Source organism: Dinoponera quadriceps, unplaced genomic scaffold, assembly GCF_001313825.1.
Source record: "Dinoponera quadriceps isolate SergipeBrazil2010 unplaced genomic scaffold, ASM131382v1 scaffold1308, whole genome shotgun sequence".
In the NCBI taxonomy this organism is placed as follows: domain Eukaryota; kingdom Metazoa; phylum Arthropoda; class Insecta; order Hymenoptera; family Formicidae; genus Dinoponera; species Dinoponera quadriceps.
In genome coordinates, this window is record NW_014555613.1 from 2,517,683 (window position 1) to 2,543,864 (window position 26,182).

Sequence of the window (26,182 nt, forward strand, 5' to 3'; positions counted from 1 at the left end):
TGACAGTCACAATGATAAGAGAATAAATTCGTGATATTTATAAATTTATATTCATACGTTTATAAATTTATACGTTCAATTTAGTACATTCAATTTAGTTAATAATTTCATCAATGAAAATGTTAATAAGTTCGTACCTACGGTTTATACATCGTTATTCCTTATTAATTAAAATTGAAATTAATGAAAAATTAAGTCGAAAGATCCTGAACTGTTTTTTTTTTCTAATCTAAGAAATCTAAGTTTTTCAAGTTTCTCCAGGCAGTAGAGACGCCCTGTCTATACTTCTCCTAATTCAGCCATTTTAGAAATAGACAAACTCACATTGACTTGCTTGTAGCTGCAGATGCAGGTCACTTGTAACGGTCGCATAACTGGTTGTTTACGTTGCTTCATGGGAATGACATCCTTCGCTCTCTCCACGAGTCTCTGTACGTGATCGCCATAATTGTTAAGCTCTTCGCGCAACTCTTGCATGCCCTTCAAGAGGCGCTCTCCTTCGTCCAACGAGAAGTCGGACTGCGAGTAAACGGTGTTCAGCGTCTCGTCTCGTTTCGAGATCCACTGTTCGGCTTGTTGAATATCTTTGAAGAATTGCTGATTTTGCGAGGCGTGTTTCAGATGCACCTCGAGACAGAGGGTGAGCTGGAGCAGCCAAGCCCACTGACTCTGCATCGCCGACATGTAAGCTTCGATGGTTTTGGCCGCAGGATGATGCTGGAGGACCAGCGCCTCGCCGCGATCTTGCACTGCCGAGAATTGTATCTCACGCTTCTCCAGATCGCTCATCAAAGACTGCAAAGAAATCATTTGCGAATTTTCATTGGAAATCATGTCTACGGATAATGCATACATGCGTGATTAGTCTAAGAGTCTAAGCTAAAAGCTACTACTACTACTACTACTAGCATATTTTCTCCAACTATTTTACCTCTATGCCAGATCCGTACGTTTGCTTTCGAAAGGAGAAAAGTTCTAATTTATTAATCCAATTTGATCGGAGGAAGGAATGCTTTAGTATGTTCAGCGCTGTCATTCAGCCATAGGAACGAAAAAAAGGAAATAGTAACTGCCTCTTAGTAGAAAAGGTGACAAAAAAAAGATTTTTTGTCAAATTCTGAGAATAACTAAGGCATTTAAACAAAAAAAATAATATTCTCACCTTCCTAAGTTTATCTTTGGATAACTTAACATATAATGAGTTCTTTTCATAGTACGGTTTGCAAGTTCATAGTAAGAAAAAACTAAAGACGTGAATGATGCGCTTTCGGAACAATTTTATTAAGAGAGACAGCAAAAATATAGGGCGCCAATATTTTACAAATTTAACGGCAGCCTAGAAAAAGTGATCCACTTTGGATGATAGTGAATTTTTTAACGACTTGTTAAGAAAAAGTGACAAAAACTGACTTAAATAACTGGATGGTAGCGCTGAGTATATTATACGAAAAAAAAAAAAAAAATCCTTGGTGCAACTGGATTTTCCATTGTCTGGGGATCAAATGAAAACTCAGTTGTAGGGACAGAAAAACTCCTGTAGGAAATTTCTACTCAATAAAAATACTTTCAGCTGTCTCAGCCGAGTTTTAATAGCTGAATATTCGCACGTGTTCGCATGTGCTCACTCACGGTAACCGAGAAATCATTTCTTGTCACCGAGTTTTTATCTAATCCCCATTCGATTGTACAAGAACTGAGATTCCTTCCGTGCATATTATAACGTGAAAATATAGAATAGAACAGAACCCAGTTACTTACTTACATTATTTCATAACCATCGTCTTATGTAAAAGCCGGACAAACTGGAAATTCGCTCCTCCTCGAGTACCTCGACAAAATTCTAATAATAACTAACCTCGTAATATTGTTCGATGCTCTGTACATTAAGGTTCTTGTCACTCCAATCGCGCGTGACTTCGGTCTCCTCCTTGGCGTTCAACCAAACCAACTCGCCGGTCGCCGACTGTATGAAGTCGTGCAGGGTGTCCAGATCGGAGAGTCTCTTATTCGAGATGGCGAGCAGCTCGGCGTAGAGCTTCTGCAAAGTGCTGAGATGCTGGGTGTACAGCGTGAGCTCCTCGCCGTGGAAATTGTTCTTCGCCTGTACGCACTTGTCGACCTTAGCCTGAAACTGATCGATATTCTTGTGCTCTCTGTGATGCACGTCCAATTCATTCTGCACGCTGGGCAAATCCGATCCGTAATCCGCTTCTTGCAGATGCTTCAGCTTGCTCTTACACCAGTCTATGCAGTCGTGCAACGAGCGGAAGTGAGGATTCGTGTCGACCAGTCGGGTTTCGTGAACGGTGGTGCGGTGTTTCGTGACAACGCGCTCTTCCACGGGGAAGGATACCGCGGACAGTGGTTGTACCAGACGCCTGTGCAGGAGGGACCGTAGCACCACCCACCTTTGATGCAGTTTCTGCACTCTAACAACAGATACGAATAGATGGTTAGTTTTAGATAGTTAAATGGATACATGAATGCGCCTCGAGACATTTGGAAAGTTGTTGAACACGTTACAGGACTAGACTTTCGAAAGTTGTCGGCGATGAAGAGTACGCGCGCGCGCGCGCTTTAATAGTCAGCTCCTCATTAGCAAGAATCGTACGAATAGAAATAATGTAATTACGCAGTCGAGAGCAGAAATGCACGCAAGTTACGTATGTTAACAGGTTCGTTCATTCGAACGGCCACGAAATAGAACCGAGGAATTTTTATTGGCCGCGCCTTTCGCTGAAGAGCCGTAGTATTAAATAACCGAAAAATACTGTACCTCTTATGGAGCTCGGCGGCCTGACTGTATCTACCCTCCGTAAGAGTGTGCACATCAGTGAATATATTCTGTATTTGAGTTTCCGTGTTGCGTATGTCCTGTTCCAGCAGGTCCACCGCATGCTTCGCCTCCAGGGGGTGAAGGCGATCGAGTCTGCGGGCCTCGTCCTCCACACGTCTCTCGAGTTCCTCCAGTCGGTTGTCGGTCGTCTTCATCTCGCGATGTACTTTCTCGGCAAGTCGTTGCAAGCGTTCGAGTCTGCCGACACGCATAAACACACATGCATACACACGTCTCACTCGTGTTTTCCAACACATGTATTTCAAAATATTAAGCATGAAACACATAGGAGCCGAAGCGCGGATTCTTAAGTGGCATTTAATTTAAAATTGTATCCTCCCACAGACATATTAATTATCGTAATCATCATTTATCAACGGGAATTTAGTTATTAGGTGAAAGAAAAATTCGTTCAGAAAAAGAAAGAGCGATAAAAAAAGAATGATATATAACAATGTAGCGGCAGATCATTAAGAAACGGCAGTGGCAAATAATGATAGTAATTAAAAAATGAATCATAATAATAAAATTAAATTATTATATAGAGTACGCATATACGAATAGAATTGAAGGATGAATGAGCAAGGATAGATCAACAATTAAAAAGACTAGTAAATATATAAACAGGAAAGAAATACATGGTGATAATTTAGTCCGAATAATAAAAATAACTAATTAAATAATTAAAATGTTTATTTGAGAAAAAAGATTACTCAATTATATTTCAGTGAAAGAATTTGCAGAAGTGAGTTCTTGAAAGATAAAGACATGCTAACAAAAAAATTTAATATTAAAAAAAAATTCATTAGCTAAAATACAATGATGTTCTATGACCTTCAACGCAAAAAATTGGAACGTAGAAATATTTTTGACGGAATGTTAAACCTAAAATGTTCCAATATATCACAGCAATTAACGAAACCATTTAGATTAGAATTTTAAATACAAAGAGGATATATACAGATAGAGAAGAAATAGTGACGAAAGGTGACTTGATGGCAGCGCAGGTATATTCAATTCAGAAAATGTCACATAGATTGACAGAAAGATTGTGTTCAATTGACGTTACAATTGGGCCTACCGTTTGATTTCGTCTATGATGGCCTGCTCGCGTTCTTGATGTAACATAATCAGGCGATTCCAATTCTTGTCTATGACATCAATGTGCAATTCCGGTTCCATGTCCACTTCACCCACCGCTTCGAAATACTTCTGCAGGTCTCGGAAGATGTACGTCAGCCTCTGCTTGTCCCTGTACCGCGGCGGTACTTCCTCATTCTTGAATTTCGTACTGTCCGCCGCCAGTTTCTTCATCTCGATCAGGGTAGGCGGGAAGGATCGTTCTTGCATTAATGCCATCTTTTCGCGGATCCACATGTGAAGCGAGCTGGCCAGTTCGCGATACTCCGCGGATCGTCTCTGCGCCTCGGCATCGTACAGAGGGTGAATGGCCGGTGGCTCCGGGAATACGTCGTAGAGCGAAGAGATGTACGTTATCAAGGACTTCTCATCCGGCTCAGGAGTGTCAACATCTGCGCAGAGTGCAGCGTGTAGAATGAAATATCGATTTGAAATCGGCCATTGGTTAACAGTAAATTTAATGATATTAAAAGAAAATCGAAGGCGCCAAAGGGGACTTGAAAGATGTTGGTTTCTCGAGAAAATCCGGTTGGAATTTATCATGAGCAACCTTTTTCAATAATTCTCTCTCTTCTGTTATCTACTAACACATAGTGTTCCTACTTGCAACCTGACCAATGTCAGAAACCTGCAAGACCCACGTACAGAAAGCATAATTACGACGAATGCCGATGGCGCGACGTTACGGTGTACGAACCGAGACCGGAAGTGATTCTGGTCAGACACCGTGACCAGAAAGAACGTGCACCGCCACCACGTATCCGCGTTAGTAGCCCGCGGGAACTATACACACACACGTAAGCCGAGGAGAATCAGCCGAACGGCAAGTAGGACTGTATTTACGATGATAGCAACTTGTGCCGAGACGCGCAAGGAATAGTGTAAAATAACACGACTACGTAGAGGAAAGGGTTCCTTTGGATTGAGTATACGTGTCTGACTTGGGTTTATTTAATATTCATGAATGTGTGACCCGTTCGGTCGTTTGAAATTTAATTTGCAAGCAGATTCATTGATCGCTTGTATCTCGAAAATTATCGATGTCTCGACGCTTTCGTACTTTCGTCTTAAAATGTCGAAAAAAACATCTGTCATGCTAAGCACATACGTTGATTTTTGGAACATCCTATATAATATCATTGCTGGTAATCTTAACTGCCCCGCACTCTTGGTACTGATTAATTTTAATGCCCGTCCGAGGCCCATTCACAATGTTCCTTTGTTTCGCCCCGTCCTTTATCGCTTGAATCTCTCGTACGGGGACCCGATTACTAGAATATGTAACTTTGCTTGCCATACCTTGCAGTTATGTAATTTATACCTTACGACTTTATTTTGTTATTATTTGTTATTATTATAGTGTACATTGTATACCGCAATTATTTTATTTTATATCTACTTTTCACTAACAATTTGTGGTTGTTGCTCGTTTCAGTGTAATTGTGTTTTATTTTTCTTTTATTTATTACCCTTTAACATTGCTTTGTTTTACTTACTTTTATGTGCTAATCTTGCTCTCTTACTTTCATTTTATACCGACGTATCAAATGGGTCGATCCTCCGTTAATAATAAATAAGTAAACAATAAGAAAATATTTGCGGAATATTTGTTTCCTAAGAATAGAACGTCGGCCGTCAGTGGATTCAAACGAATTGGTTGCAACCGGTGCTGCCGGTGCGGACGGTACATTCGATCAATAATCGGTCATTACCTTCTGGATCGAGAAGCCTCGTAACGCCGTACTCGCGCTCGGCGACGTAGAAGACCCGATCGAGCCGTTCTCGCGGCTGGCTTGCACGCGCTGTTCTCCAGTCGACCAGATCCGGTCGATTCCTATGTAGAAGAGCGCTGAAAGCCAGACCGTCTCTCCAGGAACCGGTGAAATCGGTCACTCGCACGCCGGGGTATCGAGCGGTCGAGCGTCTGGCCCATCTCAACAGAGCCTCGCGTGCCGTCACATTCGGTTCTTGGCCCACCACTATATCGGATATCTGTGAACAGGAGAACGTCCCTTGTCGAGCTACAGAATGAAGGAAGTAGAAAAGAGTCTTGAAAATGTACGATAAAACGAAAATGAAGATTTCGGTTCGCCCTTCGATTACGCTATTCCGCAACGTTCCGGATCTCATTTTTTTTGCTACGAGTGGCGGAACAATATAATATTAAAACCGCTATAAAACACCCTGCGATAACTTCGTAATGGAAATGGAAGTGTCTCGAAGAACAGCGGACTATAAGATCCTTGATTGGTGATATTCGACGAGCGTTTCCCGCTGCGTTCGAAACAAAGTTATACCGGTCTTTTGATTTAAAATCGTCAAGCGTAAAACTACGCGCACGAGCGTTATATAAAACTTACACGCTGCCTTCTGCGGTTCTAATTTCTGGCTTGAAGTTAATAGAAACTGAATGCTGCAACCTTTCAAGAACCATTGACATTTCGCTAACCAGCCGGCGCCGAGGGAACATTCGTCGCGGTCGTAAATTACGGTGCTTGATTCGAGCTGTGTTATTTATGATTAAATTTTTTCTAGCAAGTTTCTGCGATCTTAGTCGGCGAAAACTTCTCGAAGACCTTTCCGTTCGACCGCTCGTAGATATTTAACGATGAAGACGCTTCATCGCCTGGCTCCCTTACCAAACTCGACTCAAGTAGTGAGATAATAAAGATAATAGAGACAAATACCATTGGCAATGTGGTTGACATTGGCACTGACGCATGAATTGAGATCGCGTCCATTTCAAAGACCGAGTCGCTATTGACATTGATAAAAGCGCTGAGCGTCAAGCGTTAGTGCCGCGAATGTCATCGCGTTTTCTCGCATACGTTCACGTATACAGGAACCACGCCATTTCGGCGGATTATCTTGACCACGCCATCTGTTTTCCCTCGTCCCACGCGAGTCGCAGCAACAGGTTGCGGAGAGTCCCGTGTGAGGAGTTCGATCTTCGCGTGATTTAATTCATCGAGCAGCAATACCGCATATTCAAGTTGTATATAAGAAGGTTAAGGATCTTACTACTATTACCCCATAGCGCAATGTAACTCGAGTCAAGCACAGTCGTATAATTGAAAGTCTGAAAAATATTGGTGTCTTAAAGCAAAATTTGATTTTGAATTTTATACAGTTATGATTAATAAAGATTAGTAGGTTAGTAAATAAAAATGGTTCAAACGTATTGTGCGCGGAATTGCAATATATACAGAGTGAGTTAGTAATCGTGGTGGGAATAACCCCGGGAAGGGAATGATTCCTCTTGAGGAATAAATCGAAAATGTAGAATAAAAATGTTCCGTATGAAACTTTGTTCTCGAGGAAATCGACTTTGAAAGTAAAATTTCAGTAGTTAACTACTGCTAGTATTTATGCCACGTACGATTCAGAAAATCGATACGAAAACGTGGATTGAAAACGGGCATATTCCTAAGATGTAGTTGAGAATCCATCTTCGAGCTTCTCTCGAAGTCCCCTCACCCGAGTCCGGTCGGGTCTTTGTCGAGTGAGATCGAAAGCGGATCGACGAATAAGTAGAGACCACTTTTTTCGTCGACTTTCGTTCTTCGTGTCCCGCTAGTTAACGCGACGAAACGGCCTCGCGGCCGGTGCAGAAAACACCTCCTTACCGGATTAATCGCAGGGTCGAAGTAACGTAACGGTGAACAGAGACAGCGAACGGTAACAGAGCTACGGGACTATACCAAAGAGAGTGTATCGCCGCGGGTAAGCGTTCCGATCCTAATTAAGACGACGCATCCGTTACGAGGAGAGAGTGTTCCTTTTGGGAGAGCGCGGCGTTTAGGTTTAGCGCGATTTTACGGTGAGCTTCAACGCGCGAATTCCTCCGCTGGTGCTAACCGCACGTACCGCGGAGTCCTCGTCGCACTTGGTTTACTTTCGAGCGTGAGCACACACTCCCACCGCATTCCTGCATTTTTCATCGATGCTCTGTGAATAACAGACAGGGGGATTTTCCCCGAGCTCTCGCGCGCTCGAGCTTACCCGTACGGTTTTCGGCTTCGCCGGGACATGCCGAGCTATGGCCGTCGTCGACGAACCGGCGTCCTGCAGGTACTTCGAGTGAGCGCGTCTCGTTAGATCCTCGGGGACGCTGCGCTCCTCGCCGCGCGTCAAGGTGGTCGTCTTGCGGACGATGCGAGTGACGATGCGCTTGGTGCCGTTCTCACCGCGTCTCGAGGTTTTCGTCGACTCGATCGACGAACCTACCGTGTGTGCCAGCCAGACGATGCAGAGATCGGAGCGAAACGTGTCCCGTTGATCGGAGCAACGGTTTCGCGCGAGATCGAGACTCGAAAGGGATTCACCTGAAGACGATACGCGAGCCTCCGCGAGTCGTGAGTAGTATCGACACACGCGAACTTCTACTCCCCGTAATTCCCGGTTCACGCGCTGAGCGTACCCGCGGGCGAGCACGTCCCGTGCTCGTCCGCGCGCCCAACTACCGAACGCCCGAATGACATTAACATTTAATTTCGCAAAACCTCGGTTCGATTTCGTTAGCAGACGAACGAGAGACGGAGAGAAGCAGACGCGATGATGCAACGGCTTATTATAGCGCGCTGAGAAAGGACAACCGGCAACGGAGAAACCGCCGAGAGATGGTTTACACGCCGCGTGTATCGATGCCGACGATTACCGGCATTATTGCGATAACTGCACCGACAATAAATGAAAAAAAAAAAAAAAAAAAGGCACACGACTCATCGGTTCCCCCGTCGCCACGGTAAATTCTCTCCACCGATGAAAGCTCGCTTCTCAATTAATCGACCCCGATTATTCGCGACATAACGTCGCGAACTCTCGGTGAACCGACTTCCATTTCATGAACCAGAAACCGGACCGCTCTCTCCTGCCAAGTCGCGACTCGTGCACCGCTCTCGGGCACGATCGTCCAAGTGAATCCTCCCCGGCTCTTTCTCTCCTCGATTCGATCGTCTCTATAGCTTCGAAGGCTCGGAAAAATTGAGTTTTTTTCCCATTTTTTTTCCGCAGAATTTTTCCGGTTTCTTATACGTAGAAAAGAAGATTTCCTTGGATTTCGTAAAATTTCTTTATTTTAAATAAACTTGCCCTTTGGAGTAAAGCAAACGAACGAATGTTTGATTCAATGAACAGGATTATTTGGTCTCTTAAACAATAAATATCTTTACGTCAAATAACAGATTTTTTTTTATATTTTTGTCTAAATGTTACAATGATTGTCACAAGCAATAAATTACTTGAAAGAAGTAACATACATTATGTTAGAAAAATATTAAAGAGCTTCTTTGCCTTCAATGGAACAATATTTAATATATAGTGAAACAGATTATTTTCATTTGGAAACCAATTATTATTTCTTTTAAATAACACCCACTTTTTTCCATCAAACAACATAGCTTACCCTAATGTAACAACAGCATTTTCATTCGAGCAGAATGATATTTGATGTTGAAAGTCAAATAAACACATGCTAAATCCGAAGAGACTTTTTTCCCTATATATCTTTTCCTTACGACAAAAAGTAAATGTGGCAGGTCTTAACCGCAGACGCGTGAATTTTCTGAATGAATTTTCTTAGAGTGGAAACCGAAGAGAAATCCATGGAAGAATGGGAAAACCTCGGCTCTCTTTTCCGAGCCTTCAGAAAACTATACGTGTCTCTACCTAAGACCTCGGTCGACAAGCGGCGTTTCGTGTACACCGCTCGCAAATCGTCGGCGGAACGTGGGCCGGTCGGGCTGGGCGAAACGCCATCGCGATCGTCGTCTTCCCGCGTGCCCTGCACGAACAGCCTGCCTCCCTTGCTGAATCGGTAGATCGACATTTTGTCGGCGGTTCGCGCGCGGCACACGTGCGTGTCACCTTTTATCCCGCCCGCGCCAGCGGGCTTTACCCGAGCGAAACGTTCAAGCCGCGACTCGTCCGCGAGCTGTAACTGTTCATTTACATATATGACAAACACACCGTCATCGTCATCGCCGTGCGTGCGTGCGTGCGTGCGTACACCAAATCGCGGGTTGTTTATTCTCGTCGAAAACACTACGACTTAACCCGCGTGCGCGGCGCGCAATTAATTAAACGAGAACGCCGGCCCGTCTACGGACGTATTTTCTGCGCAGCACGAGAACTGCACTCAATCTGTTAAAACCCGATTGACGTCAAAGAATTTCTCGTGGAAATCCGACGGCAGATTCGCGACGATGAGAAGGAATCGAGGAAATATCAATGGCGATGTCTGTCTGGAAGGTAGCGGCGAGCCCGAGCTGCAATCGCCTGGGTCTTCAGCAACAACGTGAGATCGACAGTGCAACGTTCAATCTCGGCCGATACACGGACGGTAATGATTTAATTCGAAGTCAGTCATGAGAATAAAGTTCATAGCGAGCCGACAAAGGGAAACATCGCTGTTAACTGTTGCTCGTTCGCGCCGGCACGTTAACCATTCAGGCACCGGTCGCCGCGAAGCGGAACCGCGCCGGTTAGAGACAGCGCGCGACGAGAGACGACGGTGTGAGCGCTTCGACAGGTGCATCGACGTGCAAATATTATGACACCTCTCTCTCTATCTCTCCCCCAACAGCACAGACTCGTGGATTATCTGCACGCACTTGACGCGACGGTCACACCATATCGCACGCGCGACGCTGTCGCTCGAAGCGATCGACGATCTCTTCCGGTGATCTCTCGTCGCGAACTGACGCCCGCTGCACACGCACGACAAGATCACGAGCACTGACGACGACGAGGACGAAGACGAGACGCACAAGCAGCCGAGGATGATGATCTAACTCGACGACGAGCGGAGCGACTACGTGCCGCGACGCGCCGGACGATCGCCGCGTAGCATCCGGCAGTCGTGGCGAGAGTAGGCCAACGAAATGCGCACAGGTGAGAGACGTTTCCCTCCATCCCTGCCCCCTCTCGCACTTTTGCTCCCCCCCCCCTACCAGCATCGCCACCCACCTGGCGTTACCTCGCGCTTCAGCTCACCTCGTCACGGCGTGCGCCGAGCGCGGCGCACCGCGCCGCCGTACACGGCGGCGCATATGCGATAACAAGCGACGTGCTCGACTCTCCTCTCTCCTTCTTTTGTGATCGATGGTGTTTATTTGGAATTCGGATCGCGCGAGAGAAATTGCGGAATGATCGTCAGCGTTTAATAGATTCGACGCGAATTAATAGATTCTCAAATTTGCCTAACGATTTCGCTTTTCTGCAAGTTCGCGAGTAATCCAGAGGCTTCCGAGGTAAACACATTGGTACACGTTCCGAACTCACTTCTGCCGATAAAAGTGCCTTAAATGTGGCTTCTCACACAAAAAAATTAGTCTTAAATCAAGAATAGATGTTTTTATTTATAAGCGAGAATATTGTAAGCTCCTTAAAGGATTTTTAGTCGTGATTTGATTGAATTTGTATCAATGTAAATATTACTTGAACTCGATTCAAGAGTAAAAATCTTTTAAGAATATTATAATATTCTTGCTTATATATGAGAGTATCTATCTCGATTTAAAATGAATTTTTTCTCTATGCAGCCAATCACGTGATTCCTAGGCTGCTTTTTTTATCGATAAAATTGAGTTCAGAATATGAACCATTGGCGACGTGGAAAATTTCGCGGAAATCTTGCTCAAATTTTGCTAAAATTTTGCACATGTGTGTGAAAAACGAGAAATCTCGTTTCCCGTCGCCAACGCGTATTTATGTGAAAACGAGATTTCCCGTTTCTCATCACCAATATGTTAAGAGAATCTCTTTCGAGGTGAAGTGTGTGTCATTCGATGCTTCAGAATTTCACTGTTATGGTACACAGAGAAAAAGATTTCTTTGCATTTAATAAAATTTCTTTAATTGAGACAAATTTGTCTTTCGGAATGAACGAACAAAAATTTGACTCAACCAACAGGATTGTTTGGTTTCTCAAACAATAAATATTTCTTTATGTCAAATAACATATTTCTTTTATATTTTTATCCAAACATTACAATGGTTATCACAAGTAATAAATTACTTGAAACATTATTTTAGGAAAATATCAAAGAACTATTTATTGTTTCAATAAAACAATATTTAATGTATAACAGATCCAATTATTCTTTCATTGAAAACCAAACATTATTCTTCCTAGATAATACTGCCTTTCCTATCGAATAACATAGTTCATTCTAGTGAAACAATATTTTCACACGAACAAAATGATATTTGATATTAAATTATTGCTTATATTAAACACACCGAATATCAAGCAAACACGCATACTAAATCCAAAGGAACTTTATTCTCTATGTATCCACGCATTTCTACGTGCAAGACGATACTGACTGGCGAGATGAGGGTCGCGGAGTATACGCGTTATTAACATCGCCGTGTCTGCGTCAAACGCGAGTCGGAGGGAGCCCTGCAGGATCGCGCGTCCTCGATCGACCGATCGACTTCTCGGTGGGGCCCCTCCGTTACGATCGGCGGTCACCCCGTAGCGAAGCTTCCTCCTCCTTCTCCGGACGTCATCGTCTCGGGCGCGCGCGCGTCCTTCCTCCTTTTCCTTTTCTAGAGATTTTGCGTTCCGCGGCAACGCGAGCTCGCCGAGACATGTACATATTCACGTATCTTTACGCGTCCCACGACATTCCGCGCGTCAGGGCCTCGTACGGTACAGTGCATAATTCACGCGTGAGCGGCCGCGCTGGTTTATCCCGATATCAAGGTCGAGCCGTGCGATCGGGAACGCAACCTTGGTAAAGACCGAGATTCCTCGGACGAGCCTAAAAAGGAAGCGGAGCGATCTCGCTGGATCTCGCTGGGTCTCCCGATGACATCACGGACGGCACGAGATTCGCGGTGATCGGCTGATAAGAGGCGGCTTCGCGCGCTGATAAGAGTTGCGATGATAATGATAACGAGGAAAGAATATGAGAGAGGGAGATATCGCAGAGGAGCCAGAGATGAAGATTCGATGCTCGCTCTGGACGATTACGAACGATTACCGCACAAATGTGAAACACGTGACACGCGGAAACTCGGAATTTATTCTTACGAGATGCAGACGCAATTTACATCCGTTGCATTAATGATACTCGGCTTTCCCGACGAACAAACAACCTCGCGTCGTACGAGGAACGGCGTGGGACTCGGTTTGGGCAGGCGTGCTCCGAACTTGGTTCCGCGATCGCGAACTGTTCGGGAACGTAACGGGCGAGGCCTCCATGTTAATAAGTTGTTTGCGTACGCCGCGCGATCGGTCGTAAATCGACGCGCCAACGGCACCGACAGGCTTCTAATTCTCTTGAACCAAACCTGGCAATGTCGTTCGATCCGAATGAGCTAATTGCAGCGACGCGATCCTTTTATGCGCGGCTCGAGGGCGATCGAAATAATAGAACGATGGAAAATCGATGTCGTAATCATCGGCCGTGAAAAACGAGGCTTCCTCGTTAATTTGCTTCCGCGTTAATGGCATTTTTTAACGTAACGTCACTTTACGAGAAATTTCGAACGATCCCAGTTGCCGATCGTCCACGACGATCCCGACGTTTCCGGGATAAATGGCGTCGCAGGCACGTTTGACCGCGCGCCGTTTTTCCAGCGAAACGCTGTAAAAACATTCGGACATCGGGCATGAGCGACAACAGGAAGGAAAAGCGACCCACTTGGCGCGGCTTTTCATTCCTTCCCTTCTGCGTATGCAGAGTACACTTCGCATCTATTGATCCAAGATATGACACAAATTGCGCGTAGCAATAAAGCGTACTGAAGTTATTCTGTGAAAGGCATACACTCGCTATGTGTTTTACGTACTGGATCATTAGATGCCGCAAAAAACCGCACAGAAAGCCGGCATGTTCTGCTAAGTACATTAGAGAATCTAAATTACAACGTATCGTAATGGGCCGTTAAAAATACGTTTTCTAACTTCTCTCTTAACATTTAATCTCTCTTTAAACTCTGATCTTTCTTATTTTTCTTAATGATAATACCGGTTCGCTTATCCTCGCACAAAATAGCTCCCCGCTCCCGCGAGAAGTTCATAACTTGCAACTCGACCACAAGGTCACGGATAATTGAAAGCAAATAGCGATAACGAGGATAAGAATTTTCAGATGCTCGAATGCGCACGTCGACTCTGACCGATATGACGCACAATCGAGTCTTCATTACAAATTTATACGCGTGCCGACACTCGGAGAAACCGGCCAATGGCCGTTGAAGAGTCCTCGAAATGAATATTAGATGGGAAATGAGAGACTGTGACGGACGGAAAGTGGTGACATAAAAAAAAAAAAAAAAAAAAGAAGGATGGAAGACGATAAAATTGTGCTTTCACAGTAGCAAGTTATAGTGTTCGCAAAGCGGAACGTCCCAGAACTATCGAGTGCGTTGGTAATTGCAGTTTCTTCGAGCAATAATTAGCCTCTTATGTCCATGTATCGGGAAACCGGAGATTACTGGAAATGTCACCAATGTGACAAACCGATGGATCTTCCCACACGGCTTTGCACACCTGTACATGGCCCCAAAGCTTCCTTTATTTAACGTAGCTCGAATACGTGTCGGAAGTAAGCTCTTAAATTGCAGTACGAATATTGTAATTACGGTACGGCTTGCGGCGACGAGGCAATGCTAACTGCACTCACGAAGATCACAAGGCGGATATGAAGTCATCGCACTCGAGGCTACTTGATTCGTTCCGTCGTAGCTTCCGCCGTCGTGGGTACGCTAATTCGCTGCCTTTGGTGCGAAGACGGAATACAATCCGGTCGCTGTAACGCGCACGCTGTATTTCGCGCGCGCTCGAACTTGCTTGCGGTCGCTGGCTCTTCTTTCATACAATGGTAATAATAAAGAAAGCGACAACGGACGAATACAATGAGCGGTTTTCACCGACAATAATACCACTAGAAAGGTCTTATAAATAAGTAAATGAGGCATTCAAATCTAAAGGAGACCATTGTACACGTGTCTAGAATGTGTAACACATCGACACAGGTGGGGCATTGCACCCATCCGCGCGCGTTTCTTTATTTTAATTTACATATGGCCGCAGATAAAAGGGACTGGATTCAAGTAAATAATTACTCCGACACCCCTTAGCAAATCTTTACTTCGAGTGATATTTACAAGAAAATTTCCCCGAGAAAATTATTCAAGTAAAATATTTATTTGATCCAAGTAAACGTGTGCGAAAGAGTGTTGAAGTAATGATTTACGTGAACCTAGCATTTTTTTCTACGTGCTTCACCCGAATCGCTCTAAGCATTTCTCTTACATATCATAAGTTAACGGGACCGATCCTAATATTTATATTCATTACTAATTTGCTGCTAAAAGGTTGCCCAAGGAAAAAAATGTATTGCTTAGTAAATGTATTCAAAAAATTATGTTCCACTGAAGGAAGATTAAGTAAAAATACTGAAAATTATTCCAATATAATATTACGCGTCGCTCTCGTATCGAAAGCCACGAATGGCACGACGAGAAGTTACCGCCGAAGGGGGAACATAATAGATCTTAAATTACACAGCAAATGTATGCGGAGATAAATCACCAACGTTCTGTAGCTTAGAAATATGAGTTCAGCTTGAACGGCGCCACAACGTTGAGATAAGCGGCGTGTAATTGAAAGTCACGTCAATCGGGGCGTGGGTGAGAGATCGCTGCTCGGTGGTCGAAAAGTCCAAATACCGTTACGACATTCTGACCGTAGGATTGTCAGTGTGCGTGCGGTACGTACGCGCGTGCGTGCTGCTCGAAAAAGGCCCGATTCCCCGACGAGAAGCCTTTCCCTTCGCGCGAAGAGAGTGAAACGCGCGTCGTCGAGAAACCTGTACTTACGGACTCTGAATGGTTTCGCACAGGTGAATGATGTCATTCGTAATAGCGTCATCGACATGCCCGGCACGTACGAAGACGATATTCAACGAGAGCTCACCGAAATGAGCATTGAGTCCCTTCCCGCGTGCCTAACAACCGGACGACTCCAGATATCATTCTCGCGCGATTGAAAAGGATAAGCGCCCGAGATTTTTACGTGAAATCCGCGTTACCTCTCTGAACGATTTGATGTAAACTAGTCGGGAAGAGGAAGCGGGCAGAAATGCCTATTTATAAAAAATGACAAAGCACGAGAGAGTGTCCGAGATTGACACAAAATGAGTAATATTTGGTAAGATAATGTGCGCGAGAAGAGGTTCTCGGAAAGAAAAACGCCGGGAGGAAAAAAGTCAAGTCTTCGTTTAATGAGGCAAAATTGCGCTTGCCGGAAACGACGAATTCAGCAGATCCCCCTGAGGCGACCGTAATTCGTGCGATCGATTGTCGAAGACCTTCGATTGCAAAACGTATCTATACCACCCTGCGGAGTTCGGTATTGCGTATCGACGTTCTCCAAGTGCTCGATCGTTTAATCGCCGATTTCTGCCTACGCGATTTCGCCGCAGGCACGAAACGTGTCGCGCGCGCTTGTACGCGTTCCCCCGCAGTCAGCCGCATAAACAACATGACTTTATTAACATAGAGCGCGAATATAGATCTCGTGGATCGTGAAAAATCGCGCGTAGAATGTCGCGAGATTATCGCGACATTCCGTCGAACGGCTTTAAAGCAATAGTAGCGCTGAGTGTCGTATTTTCAATGATGCCCTAAAGGGCCGCTCGTAAATTTAGTATTTATCAAGCAAAATTACGTCCCTATTTATTTCACTAAGTAACAAATGTTTGAAAGTTTATAACAGGAAAACGCTGACGCAACTTAAAACTCACTTTACGCTACTACCGCCTTAAATCAACCGAGTTTCTCTCTCTCTCTCTCTCTCGCTTTTTTTGCTTCTTTCTCATCCAAGGTCTCTCTTTCCTCGAGTTTTGTAACATTCAACGTTGAACACCAGCTCGGGCCGGTTGCGAGGGACAACGCGATTGCGTACGACGCGATATCGCTGCGAATCGTGTCATTGCGCAGATTGCGGAGATGGTGTAGGCCACCGTTATGTGAAAATTAACGAAGGCGAATTGTTAATATTCACAGCGTGAACTCTATCTCGAGATCGGCCGCCGATAAGAACGTTCCGGGGACATTGGCACGTGGCCGGGGGAAACCGCGGGCACACTCCGAGAGAGAGAAACGTCAATTAAGGGACACTGCCGAGCAGCAATGCCAGTCACGTCGCAGCGCGTCGTGTGTCTATTTTATCCAAATTAATCAAAGAAACTGCACCTTTATAAGGATATCCGGCGATTCTGGGACAGCCACTGTAGTCTGCTCGTCGGAAAGCGAAAATTCTACTTGTCTATTTGTGCGCAGCAGCGTCGTACGCGCGAGTACTAATTAGGACTGATTCCGCGCACTCGAGGTGGCAATCAAGTGGAAGATCGAGATCTCGCCCGTTCTTCTCTCTCAGCTGCGTTTCATGAACATTTTCCGCGCTCAAAGTGACATAAACGTACATCTGGGCGCTGGAAGGTGAAATAGAAGAAAAAAAAAAAGAAAGATTACGGAGAAGAGCGGAAGAGATGCAACTAAGGACTACACGCACAGACCGTGTAATAATTCCTCTCGGTTAACTACCTGCACGAGCCATCTGTGCTCGAACGACCGCCGTCTCTCGGTAGGTATAGTCGGTAAAACAGAGAGCGGCGCAATCACACAATTATTGTGTAACCACTCTGGTTCCCGCAACGTCTACTATAACTGCTGGTGTGATCGCGGGGGATTCCTTTTTGTTTTTCTTTTTTTTTAAGGGGATGTAAAATGGTCGACTTACCTTTCGTCGCCATCTCTGCGGCGCGAAAGAAAACAAAAAATTCACTATTAGATGGGTGACTACTTACAACGTTAAGATTAAGTATAAAACTACGTTTGGCGGGATATACTTGATCGGCTGTCCCTACCTACCCTAGCAACGCTAGCAAGCTTTCAAGGCATCATCTCTATTGTTATATGTCGTTCCACAAATTGTCATAACAAGTGAAACGCTCATTGGTCATGTATAGAAATTATCGCATTACGAACTTTTTGTCAAATTGTACGTTTGGCAAAGAGGAAAAAAGCAGACGCTTCTTGGAGATCCAAGAGAGCCGCGTTAAAAAAGAAATATGTTGAGAAACACGGATGCGGAGGATCAATTCCTGGGAATTTTATCATACAAAGATCTAAATGACGCGGCAATTTCTCGGGGCGGCTCGCGTTGCCGCAAAAGAATTTCGCGTCACTACTCCGGAGGTGAAAGAATCGCGAGGTTTTAACCGCAAAAGCCTCCTCCTTCCTTCTCGTTCTCGGCCTCCTCCTCTCTTAGGCACCACTGTCTACGGGATGGCGAACACTAGCCGCCTTTATACGCTCGCGTAACTCGGTTCGCGCCTTCGCCCGGCTTTTTGCGGCTCCTTAAAAAGAAACGCGCGTGATCTCTCGCGCCGACGTACATAAATTGCACGCCCGATGTCTCGCCGCCGTTTATCGCGCGCGCGCACGCCACGCGGTAGCGGACACGGTAGCAACACAGATCGCCATCAAAAGAAATATTCATGAGCGAATGCGGGACACCGCCGGGACCAACACGGTCCCGAGATTCACCGATATCGTATGCGTGCGAAGGAGATGCGGACAATCGACGTCAATTGCGCCGCGACTTTATACGCTATTCGCGCGTCCAGCGACGGCGGGTAACGGCGGAAGCCGATTGCGGGCGATCGCAAAAGATCCGAAGCGAGTGATCGAGACCTTCGTGTGTAAAACCGGCGGAAGCAGCTTCCGACGAAATCTTAATGAAATTGTCAAACCTGGCGTTAAAATTATAATCGTAACGGTGTAATTGTAGGTGTGTATAAAAAAAGGAAAGTGCTACCGTTCGATATTTACTTGAACCAAGTTAAATGGTAACTCCAATATTTCTTGGCAAATATTCACTGGAAATAGAAACATAATTGACTATACACAGTATGATATTTTCCTTGTATAAGTAAGACATTTACTTGTACGTGTTGAAACAATTGCGACAAATATGAAATTCGTAATATTCGGATTATCAGAATTGATTTTTAGAAGATATTCGCTGGGCGGGAAAAGATCGAAATTTAAAACCACTGTACACTTTCATTCCGTAATTCATTTACAAATTAAGATATTACCGCGTTCAAGTAATTTAAAGTACAATATTAATATCACAAAGCATATTAAAATATACTTAAATTGCCAAAAATATCACTTGGTTCAAGAGATTGTGAAACAGATGGTGATTACGTCTACTTCAAATTACGGCAAAGCAGAAAGAATACACGAGTACGGAATTCTACTTCGCAGACTTGACAAGCTAAAGACCCGTGATTGATATCCGCGACTCGAGATACAGCCCGATAATTCGATACTCTATTGAACTGCAAATTCCGTCGATTGTGAGATAAATACACAGGACCGAACATAATGCTCATGTACACGCGCGACTAGACAAAATAGCTGCTGGCCTCCTGGACCGAGCACCCTGTGCGACTCGGTCGAGCGTGACTCTCTCGACCGGTGCTGCACGAGGCGGCCGTCCTCGCTTTCGCTTTTCTTTGGCAATGCGCATGGTTCCATGCACGTAGTGCATTCGTTACCGGCACCTACCACAACGTCGCTCAGATCGGGCGCTAAAAATAGCGCGGGGACACGCACTGGCCGCGAGAGATGTGACCTATCGTGGTATGCGCGACATGCTTGATTAGCATGCACGCTAAGCCGAGTCGAGTTCAGAGTCGCGTCATGCCGCGTTGTGTCGTGCCGACCATCGAGTTACCCGACCGAGGGTACGCCCATCGCCGATGGAATTTGTCGGTTGGGCGTCTGAGGGGCCGAAAAAGCGCGAGAGGTCGAGCGAGAAACAATCGCGCTGCGGCAACTCGACGCGTCTTCTCTCTCGCGCGCTTCCTACGAGCACCGTCGTGGCCGAGCCGCGCTCGAAAACGGGGAATCGTCGGGGTTCATCGACACTGTCTGATCGTCAACCTGTCAGCTTTATGACAGCCGGACCACTGCTCGCCGGGGAGACGCGAAGCGCAACGGACCGAGGGACGTTTCACGCCGCGCACGTGTAAACGCTTCGCGGAGGATCTGCTCCGCTAGAGCGGCGCGCGTCTCCTCCGCACGGCGGCACAAATTCGGCCGGAGGAAAAGGCCTACCGATTGCGACACACGTACACTTACTTACAGTGCGTCGCGCGCTCGGAGATGACTGGAGAACAAAAAGGAATTCCGCCGCGAATTGTGACGTAACGCGCCGCCGCAATTAATTCCAAGAGTTATCCGCCGGGCGCGCGTTTCCGCCCGAGCAGCTCGAAATAGAAGGACGCACGCACATTCACTCGCGCGGCGGTGCGTCGCGCGGAGTCACGGCGATTCTAATTATTTCATCTTGCTCTGCTTGTGTTATCTTTCAGGCGATTATATCGAGCGAACGAGACGAGAGTAACGCAACGACTTTCAACGCGTCGTTCAGTCCGCTCATGTCTCACCAACGCGCGGACGTGGAATGGCTGAAAAAGCGCGCCGGTGAAAACGGTGGAAGAAAAGGCTTTTATCGCCGCTCTTTCACGTGTCCCGCGCCGCGGAAAGTGACCGAATAGCAATTTCCAACAGGACGAAAGTATCAGGCGCCGCACCCAGTAGAACCAACGTATTCCGTTAGTCCAACGGTACGCGCATGAGTACACAAATGTAAAATACTTTCGACGTGACGTATAGCAGACCCCATTAATGCTGTTCCGTCTTTATGCGTAGTAACGCTGAAAATTCCCAATTAGGCGCGTTCCTTTTGAATGATCTATTTGGAGAATCGTTGCCCATTCGTGAAATTATCAACAGCCGTGATGCACGAATAATGATCCTGGCTTGAAATTTCCGGTGTCACTATGACCAAAAAATGAGATAATATTAAAGTAAGTAGGTGACTTTCAGAGGAATGAAACAACTGCTGTGCATAGCTGAGATTCTCGAGTTACTGACTGCGCTCAGATGAAAAAAGCGGCTTAATAAGCGCTTAGCGCTGCGCTGCCGGCAGTTTTGCAACGGTTGTAAGATTTTCTGCTGAACGACACACCAATGGTTTATGCTTTTCCAACATGTTTGCTAAGCGAGTGCCATTTTTTTCCGGTATATTTTTTTTTTCTTTATACGTTGGATCGCTTGATAAACATGTTGGAGCAGCGTAGGTTGTTAAGTGTCATTCAGCAGAAAATTCTATAACAGTTGCAAAGCTACTATTAGCAGAAAGTCATTACTAGCTGCTTTTTCTGCTGAACGCAACCATCTACGTTACTTTAAATTATTCTACTGCGTTACTCTAAACTACGTTACTCTAAATTTAAGGGTAAGCAGTAGAGGCAAGTTACTGAAAACATCGATGTCGTACACTGAGAACAGGATTTGCTGACAATTTGAGACCGGTTATTCCACTTTCGGATAAATCTATCTAATGGATAAATATCTGAAGAGCGGAGCTCTTTTCATACAGAAATAAACTGCAAGAATACGAAAAAAAATACTGCTATATCACTGTTCTCCAATAATATACTAGTAATTTTTCCATATACTTGTATTTTATTTCCGTATGAGGACGTTCTTCGAATATTCCTCCATTAGATCAATTTACTCGAAGTTGGGTACAACTGACCTTTAGTGAAATAGTATCAATTAAATAATTTTGGTCGGTATTCATAATCCAATTTTACATGTATATAAGGCCGTCTTAAGTTCATCATCAGACACTGTACGGTTCATTCCATTGGCTACGAAGCATCTGAAGATGAACTTAAGACGGTCTTAAATGTAAGATCTGACTATGAATACCGGCCATAATTACAGTAACCAAATCATTTAGTTGCATACATTACGTGCGACTAAATGATTTGACTACATTAACCGATCCTTCAAACCAAATCCCTTTTCTTCTTTCAATATAGACAAAAATAAAACGGAGAAACATGCGTTTGTTCGTGCGTCTATGGGTCAATTTGACCCCACGCATCTATTTACGGGTTAATGGAGTCTGCTGTACACCGCACGCCAGCCGTGGTCACGCTCGAGGTATCGCCGGATTCTTCCAAAGTTCAAGCATCACGACGGCGACGGTCTGGCGCGCGATTTTTCGTGCCAGAAAGAAGCGACTTCCAAAGGGGTCCTCGGTCGAAAAGAAGTCGCACACACAGTGTGCGACTTTCGGAAGTTCCCGCATAGCGAATGATCGTAAAATGCAGCCCGTGTAGCTGGTGAATACGCGACGCGCATAAATTTACGACGACGCTGCGGCTGGTGCTCGCGCTCTCTGCGGCAGCGCAACACGCGGCATAAGCATCTAGGGTTGCTGTCGTTGTTGTTCCGAGACGCATGGTCGATTCGAAAGGCGAACCACGCTCGCGTGAGTTCATCGTTACCGCGGCCGTTAGCTCGCGGGCTCTCTCTCTCTCTCGCGCGCGCTCGCGCGCGTTCGGTTATCAGTACGGTTTTATCGCGTCTCCTCTCCCGAGATGACCGCCGGGCTTACCTGGAAGTGCAGGATGATCGTCCATATCAGGCCGAGGGTCAGTTTCGGATTACCGTCCACGATATCCTCCGCCCGGATGTTGACCAGCTTGATCTTCTTGTAGCGTAAAAAATCGAGGGCCATCTGCACATTTTGCAGCATGTGGAAACGCATTCGACCCCTCTCCCGCGGCTGGAAAAGTAACGAGAGCGATTCGTCGATTAATTACGCTCGATCCGGGACAATCGTCGCTACTTGATCCAATTGTCGCTGGAAATTCGACGTTCGAGTTCTCAGCGCGGCCTTGCGAGTGACTCGAATTCGCGAATCTTATCCGGGTCGAAATTTTTAATTCTACATTGAAGTGGAGAAAATGGAAATAGGCTCCCATTTGTAGTAGCAGAGGACAATAGAAGATCTTTGAACACTTAACGCAGAACTAAATTAGACTCAAAGCAGGGCTAAAATGTTGACTCGGGTTATCTCAAGTAACGGTGAACTCGTGTCACAGAACGGAACCGAATTTAGAGAGAGAGACAGAGAAAGACTGCCACGAGGGCTTGGCGAAGGGCAAATACTCACAAGGTGCTCGCCTGAGAGCACTTCCAACAAGGAGATGAGATTGTGGCCGTCGCGCAGATCCTCGAACAAATCCCCGACATGTCGGCTCGCCTGCAACAAATTCCACGCCGGGCAAGTTAATTGCCGCTTTTCACATTCGAGTAGAGCTCGTCTGGTTATATAAAAATCGAGGAAGAAAAGGATAAATATCAAAACTGACACACACAGACACATGAGAAAGAAACGCGGCAGAGCTAAATGGCACGATGAGGATGTATTTACGTACACGAGGGGCTATAGTCCACCGACGATGTAACTCGCGCGAGCGGTTACCACCGCCGGCAGAAAACGAAAAACCGCAGGAATGTTGAGAGTTGCGCGTATATGCATAATGCAAATAACGAAGGCAGCGTGGGTATCAGTCGAGAGCGTCTACGAGATCGTCGAGCAGATCATGTAATAGCGGCGCATAATCTAATAGAAATGCACGGCGGAACTCGCGCGAACAACATTCGAAATTTCGTAATTCCGATTCTGCTGCATATGTATCAGCACGCACGGAGAATTTTCCTCGAAGGTGGAAACATTCATGAGACGAAAAGGTAAACCATAGTTGTCTTTGTCCGGATAAAGCATACACGGAAAACAAGTGCTGGATTCAAGTAAATAATTACTCCAGTACGCCTTAGAAAATGTTTACTTGGATTAAGTAAATTTTACTTGGACCAAGTAAATATATAATGCTCGAATATAGTACTTTTTTGACATTCAAGTAATATTTACTCAATCCAAGCAAAAATTTGCTAAGGAGTATTGGAGTATAAAATTAAAAACGTGATATCAGAAGCCAATTTTCGTACCGGTGATTTGTGTGTAAATAGTACTAACGATGACTTTAATTATCTCAGTTTCGGCACGGTCAATTTTTTTCTAATTTTATATGCACATAGATCGTGTTTTAACTAATATGCTATTAAAATTCGAAAAGATTCCTGAGAAAATCAATCTACGGACCAATTGCCTTAAGAGCAACGCAAACGACGTAATTACAATTGCACATTGCCATTTAGAAACCATGGTCTACGTGACAAATGCAGCGAATATCCTGTCTTTCTACTGTTTTCACAAACGTGCATACATAATAGTACTATACGTTACACAACAGTTACTAGCCAAGACAAAATCTTTCCTATATACTGGCATTAGAAATAACGCGCAATTGGAGCTGCAGCTTCAACAATGCATAAATCAATATGGAAGATTTTTTTAACTTTCTGATATTTTCTTTTATACATGGTGAATTTATATATATAATCAGATTGAGAAATATATCAAACTATCAATTAATTAATTGCTGTCATGTGTAAATTTTGGCTTCAGTATGAGTATATCCCAGTCGCGCAATACAAGTCTAAGTGAATTGTGCTTATTATTCAACCGAGATGTTTTGCGTGAGGCTGCGGTAATTTTCTGACGAGACTGACCGCACATAAGGTGTGCCCACATTATGTAAAAACCGCAGTTCAAGTTAAAAGTGTCCGAAATGATGCCGCCTGCTGTCATTGTCACCGCCCAAGACCCTGACGCTCCGAGCTGTGCACGTGCAAAAAAGCAAACGCATGCAAATCTACAATTTAAAAATACACATTAAGCTTGACGCGTGTTCGCTACCATATCGGTCGGCCAATGGTCAACAGCAACATGTAAAGTGAGTACGTCATTTCGTGCGGGTGTTAGTCAGACAGTGACACGTTAATAACATGAGAGAACACTCGCGTCGCGCAAACAGCGAAGGTTGTATCCCCGTGGGATACGCATCGGGGCGACAAGCGCGCGCGCAATGCCGCGTTGCGCATCTCGCACGTTTTACATAATTCCTTAATTCGCAACGCCGTCGATACACGAAAAGGCGGGATTTACACTGCAAACGACGATAAATCGTGCGTGTTGTCAAATAATGCCGTCGATAATGACTGAGAACTATAGACTTACGGTAGGGGAACAGCATGGTTGGTTGTTCACAAGGACGCACACGTGTAGGCATGTGTAAGTCTGAAAAAGATAGCGATTAAGCACCGTCACCGTGGGTTAGCGGAGAAAGAAAGAGTGCTCGCGTGAGCAGGGGCGAATGATGACGACCTTCCGAGACACGAAACTCGTCATTTTTAGGAGCCCCAGTTAAAAAGCGTAACCCATAAACAGCACTTGCGAAGAACCGAGCGAAAGATGTTAAACGGAATGTACCCCGTTTTATTTTATTTATTGATACAAGTAAAACAACCCGGGAGAAATGATTATATATAATTATATATAATTACATAAAATTATATATGATTATATATAAATTATATATGAATTTTGTCTGTATATAGTCACACATATAATCATATACGTCTGTACAAAAAAAAAATTGTCATGTCATGCAATTAAGCGTCGACGTCATATGTTGCCAGAAAGCATTTACTTCGATTGTATTTGTATACAATTTGCACACAACAATATTTTCTCGTTGTGAATATATATAATTATCTATGGTTATACGTACATGGTCCTGCAGAGACAAATTTCATATGTGTATGTACATATATATGTATATATAATCTTCTTTCCCTGAGAAATTAGTAAGGATATTTTTCATTGAAACTATTTGTACAAATATCTCCAGACGACACGAACATAACCGAGTCTTTGTATTTCAGTGTAGAGATTTCCGGAGAACGCATAAGTAAGCATTTCCAAATAAAGTTAATATAACAATTTTATTAGTTTTCATATGAATTCGCCCCTGCGCGTGAGCGTGCATCACGCGCGCGCACACATGCGTGCGTGCGTGCGTGCGTCGCGTGTCATGCAGCCAGGTGAATAAATGTCAAGCGATTGACAGAGTAGCACACGTGATCCGCCTACCATCCGCATTTCGTAATCGTGACTAATTGCGAGTCGCGTTTATGAGTCTCAAAAGAAGACGATTTCGAAGCGTTCCGTTTTACGACGATGTTGCGACATTCGTTTCTTTACACGACATGTGAATAGAATTAATAGTACCCTTGGTTATCAGAAAACGACACACGTGCGTGTCACGAAGCGTTCGGATATATCAGCGCGCTTTCACCATAAATATCACGAGATGGGTGGGCCATAAAAAAAAAAAACGATAA

The 26,182-nt window shown here is 44.8% G+C and overlaps 1 protein-coding gene across 33 annotated transcripts in view; it reads right to left on the bottom strand.

The window, feature by feature from the left end:
- Positions 1 to 26,182, bottom strand: part of LOC106744841 (microtubule-actin cross-linking factor 1) — a 114,285-nt gene that overhangs the window by 55,159 nt on the left and 32,944 nt on the right. For 24 of the 33 annotated variants that reach the window (XM_014619910.1, XM_014619924.1, XM_014619922.1 and 21 more), the window contains 7 exons: positions 23,046 to 23,135; positions 22,485 to 22,655; positions 5,689 to 5,968; positions 3,918 to 4,368; positions 2,777 to 3,034; positions 1,856 to 2,429; positions 325 to 795 (listed from right to left, as the gene is read on the bottom strand). In XM_014619910.1, the coding sequence (XP_014475396.1) occupies positions 325 to 795; positions 1,856 to 2,429; positions 2,777 to 3,034; positions 3,918 to 4,368; positions 5,689 to 5,968; positions 22,485 to 22,655; positions 23,046 to 23,135 (2,295 nt within the window). Of the gene's footprint in view, positions 1 to 324; positions 796 to 1,855; positions 2,430 to 2,776; positions 3,035 to 3,917; positions 4,369 to 5,688; positions 5,969 to 7,978; positions 8,200 to 9,643; positions 9,915 to 10,533; positions 10,838 to 22,484; positions 22,656 to 23,045; positions 23,136 to 25,016; positions 25,077 to 26,182 lie in introns of those variants that run through there. The other 9 variants (XM_014619907.1, XM_014619905.1, XM_014619923.1 and 6 more) reach the window with 3 other exon arrangements.